At 49.3% G+C, this 3,620-nt stretch overlaps 1 protein-coding gene across 1 annotated transcript in view; it reads right to left on the reverse strand.

The window, feature by feature from the left end:
• The window catches only part of ERICH1 (glutamate rich 1), a 46,688-nt gene extending 46,439 nt beyond the window's left edge, over nucleotides 1-249 (reverse strand). The window contains exon 1 of the mRNA XM_008051656.1: nucleotides 187-249. Within this exon, the coding sequence (XP_008049847.1) occupies nucleotides 187-208 (22 nt within the window). The 5' untranslated portion in view covers nucleotides 209-249. The remainder of the gene's footprint in view (nucleotides 1-186) is intronic.
• Between the last annotated feature and the right edge of the window lie 3,371 nt (nucleotides 250-3,620).

A 3,620-nucleotide genomic window follows, 5' to 3' on the forward strand; every position in this document is an offset into this window, starting at 1 on the left:
GGGAGGTGAGCTGGGGTCTAGGGTGGGGGCCCAGATCTGGGGTGAGGTCAGAAGGTGAGCCAGGGTCTTGATCAGGATCAGCGTCTTGAGTCAGGACCAGGATCTGGGGTATTGGTGTCTAGACAGAAGGCGTCCCAAGATCTTCTATCCTTGTTACCTCAGCAGTCCCGCGGCCTGCCCACTTACCGTGCCTCCGGCGTTCCGCCATGCAGGACCCCAGAAGACAACTCCGCAGTAGCAGTAGCTTGCCGGCCTGATCTGCGCGTTCTGCACTTCCGGGTTCCTCCCCTCTAGGCCCGCCCACAGCAGTAGAAGTGCCCAATCCGTATTCGCGACCTCTGCCACTGGCTGTCCGTCCCCTGAATTCCTGTCATAGATTGGCTATAACTGAGGCTGTGGGCGTACCCGCGGCCTTGAGACCCCGCCTGTGGGAGTCTCGCTGTCGGGCATGCGCAGAGGGAGGGCGGCGCGAACTGGGCGGGGTCTCGTGGCCGGCAGCTCTGGCCTTGGGGCGGAGCATAAGCGCGGGCGGCACCTGCTCCACAGGGTGGCCGACCTGAGAGCGCCGGCGCTGGAAAGGTGGTTGCAGGTGAGAAGCCGACTGAGGAGCGAGAGAGATGAGCACTACCTCCAAGCTGGAGGTTCGTACCTTAGGGCACCCGCCCCGGGTGCCCCCACCCGACCCACTACCGCGCTCGTCTGGACAGAGTAATTGGGAGATGCCCACCATCCTCAACCACCCACTGCCCGCCAGGAGATGCCCACCGCCATGGCCACCCAGGAGATGCCCACCACCGACCACGCATCACCATGGCCATCCAGGAAATGTCCACCACCAGTCCCACTCCACCCTGGCTGCCAGGAGATGCCTACCAGGGGCCCCACCCACCTATCCATGGCCTACCTGACCCCTCTCGGCTCCCTGCTCTTCCTGTTACCAGGGACTCTGCCCACCTGTCTACTCACTCTGAGACCCACCACTTTTGATTTCTTCCTTGAGTTCATTTCTTCATATTTCTTGAGGTCTGTACATCAGGCACTGCTCCCCACTGCAGGGTCCAAGAAGAGTAGAGAGACAGAAGTGATAAGGATGCCCGGGGCACATCCTATGGAAATGGCTTCTTTGGAGAGATTTGAAGCAGGAAGGAGATGCCTCTGACAAAGGAGGCCTTCCTGGAAGGTGATTGAACCAGGTTTGAAGTAGGCAAGGGAGCAGGACTTGGTGGTGTCTGGAAGAAGACAGCACAGAGCAGAAGAATGAATGCCAAGTGTCTCAAAAGAGCCGCTCTATCTGTGTTCAGGGAACAGCACCAAGGCCAGGGGAAAGGAGGCCCTTGCCAGGGCAGGTCGTGTAGGGAGGCTGCTAACTTTGGATTTACGAGGAGTGGGATGGAAAATCATTAGACATTTCCGAGCAGAGGAGTGAAATAACCCGATGTACGTGCTGAGAGTAGATGCTAGTGGGAGGAAGCATGGAGATGGAGTTTGAGTCCTTTGCAGTAAGAAAAGGTGTTGGCGGCCAACAGCTGAGTGGTAGCACTGGAGGTTGTAGGAAAAAATGGTTAGATTGTGGGTATGTTTGAAGGCCAAGCCACATAACTTTTCTGATTGACCAAATCAGGATGTGACAGAAAAAGAGAAAAGTAGAATGGCTGTAAATTTTTGGTCTGGAAACTGAAGGCCGGTGTTGCATTGATTCGGTGGAGACTCTTTGGGAGGGTCTTTGTTGCATGGTGGTGTACAGTTTTAGACATGTTGAGTTTGAGAGGCTCACAAGGTGCATAGGTGTATGTGATCACAAAGAGAGTGAGCATAGAAAGTGGCCTGAGAACAGAGCCCTTCACCTTGGGAAGTGAGAAGATGAGGAGGTTACAGTTATGGCACATGGAAGGAGTGGCCAAGGAGGAGAGGGCAGGGGGCAGTTCTGAAGCCAAGCTGTAGAAGAGATCATTTGTCTCAATGATGTTGGTGGGCCAATATGAGGACTGATAATGGACAGTTGGACTTACCAAGGGCAGATCATCAGTGGCCTTGATTACAATAATTTTGTTGGGCAGAAGCTTGGTGAAAATTCATCAAATTTTGAAGAGAAATTGAAGATACTGAATGTAGACTACTCTCTGGTGGGACCAGGGAAATGGGGCAGTAGCTAGAAGGTTTTGAAAGGTAGAACATACACACGAACACAGAAAGTTTGTATGCTAATTAAGTTGATATTAAAAAGTGAGTGTTGCAGGAGAGGGAATTACAACCCTTGTTAGGTTGCATCTTGAACTTGACCTTCTGCACTTCATCAATCCCACTAGCATTCAAGCCTACTCTGGACTTTCCCACTACAGAATCTTCCCAGGAGCCTTACCAAAGGGGACCCAAAACACCCAGAGTTATTTTTTGGAGGGTGGGCCTCTTGTAGTACAAACTTCCCCTGCTAGGTAAGTGTCTGGGAACCTATCAACATCAGTGTATCAGCTAGTGTTGTGAGAGGCTGTGTTCGTCTTCAGTGAATTTTTTTTTTTTTTAAGATTCTTTCAGGGCATTTGCCTATTTCATGAATGGTGATTTATGAGCACACCTGCCCACACTGCACTCAGTGTTCAGCAGTTTTTGATGAAAAACAGGTTGGCCCCTACTCCCCACCCTCGATTGTTGTTTCCCCAGATGAAAAAGTCCTCAAAGGGAAACGTTTTGCTGATGTCGAAGAGGTGAAACAAAAAACAGCAGAAGCACTAAAAAGGCATCAAAATGGATAAGTTCAAAAACTTTTTTGAGCAATCAAAAAGCATCTTGATAGGTGTATTCCATCAAACAAAGAATACGTTGAAGGTGACTGAAGTTTATGCACTTAAGAATAAATGCACAATTTTTAGTAAATAAATTCCGCTTTGGGGGGTCCCCCCATATTTTTTTTTCCAGTCCTGTTTCTTCAATCTCTTCCACACCAAACTGCTTGAAAGAGTTGACTGCAAAGTCATTTCCTACCTTGATGTCTTCAGTGGACTTTGTGACCCTGTCCACCTTCTCTCCATCCTTCCCCCGGACCTGCTCCTGCTGAAGTCCTCAAGGACATCCACGTCTCCAGCTCCAGCACACACTAATCAGTGATCGTGTTACACTCTAAGGTCTCAAGAAGCACCATCTACCCAAATGCCAGGCCAGAATGGGGAGTCACAGTTGACTCATCTCCTCTCTTCCCGAATAACCCACCTGGAAAGATCACATCAAAGATCTACTTGAAGCATGTCTTATTACACTACCTGCTTTGTGTCCTCATCATCTCTCACCAGGCTTTCTCCAGGATTTTAAAATTGATCTCCCCACTCCCACTCTTGTTTTCTCCAACCCTATCTTTCTCCATCATCTCTTCTCCTCATGGCAGCCAAAATGATCTTTTAAAAATTTCACTGCCATTCAAAATCACCAAATAGAAACCACTACAGCAACAGGATATGGGAGAAATATCACACAATCATATCAATAGATGCAGAAAAAGCTTTCAAGAAAACCAACAGCCATGCATAGTTTAGGAACAAACTCAATCAACTATGAATAAAGGGAACATTCAATTTGATAAAGAACCTTCACAAAAGCCCTACAGTGAACATTATGTGTAATGGTGGAAA

This window comes from Carlito syrichta, unplaced genomic scaffold (genome assembly GCF_000164805.1).
Source record: "Carlito syrichta isolate Samal-C Ts95f unplaced genomic scaffold, Tarsius_syrichta-2.0.1 Scaffold216220, whole genome shotgun sequence".
Classification (NCBI taxonomy): Eukaryota; Metazoa; Chordata; class Mammalia; order Primates; family Tarsiidae; genus Carlito; species Carlito syrichta.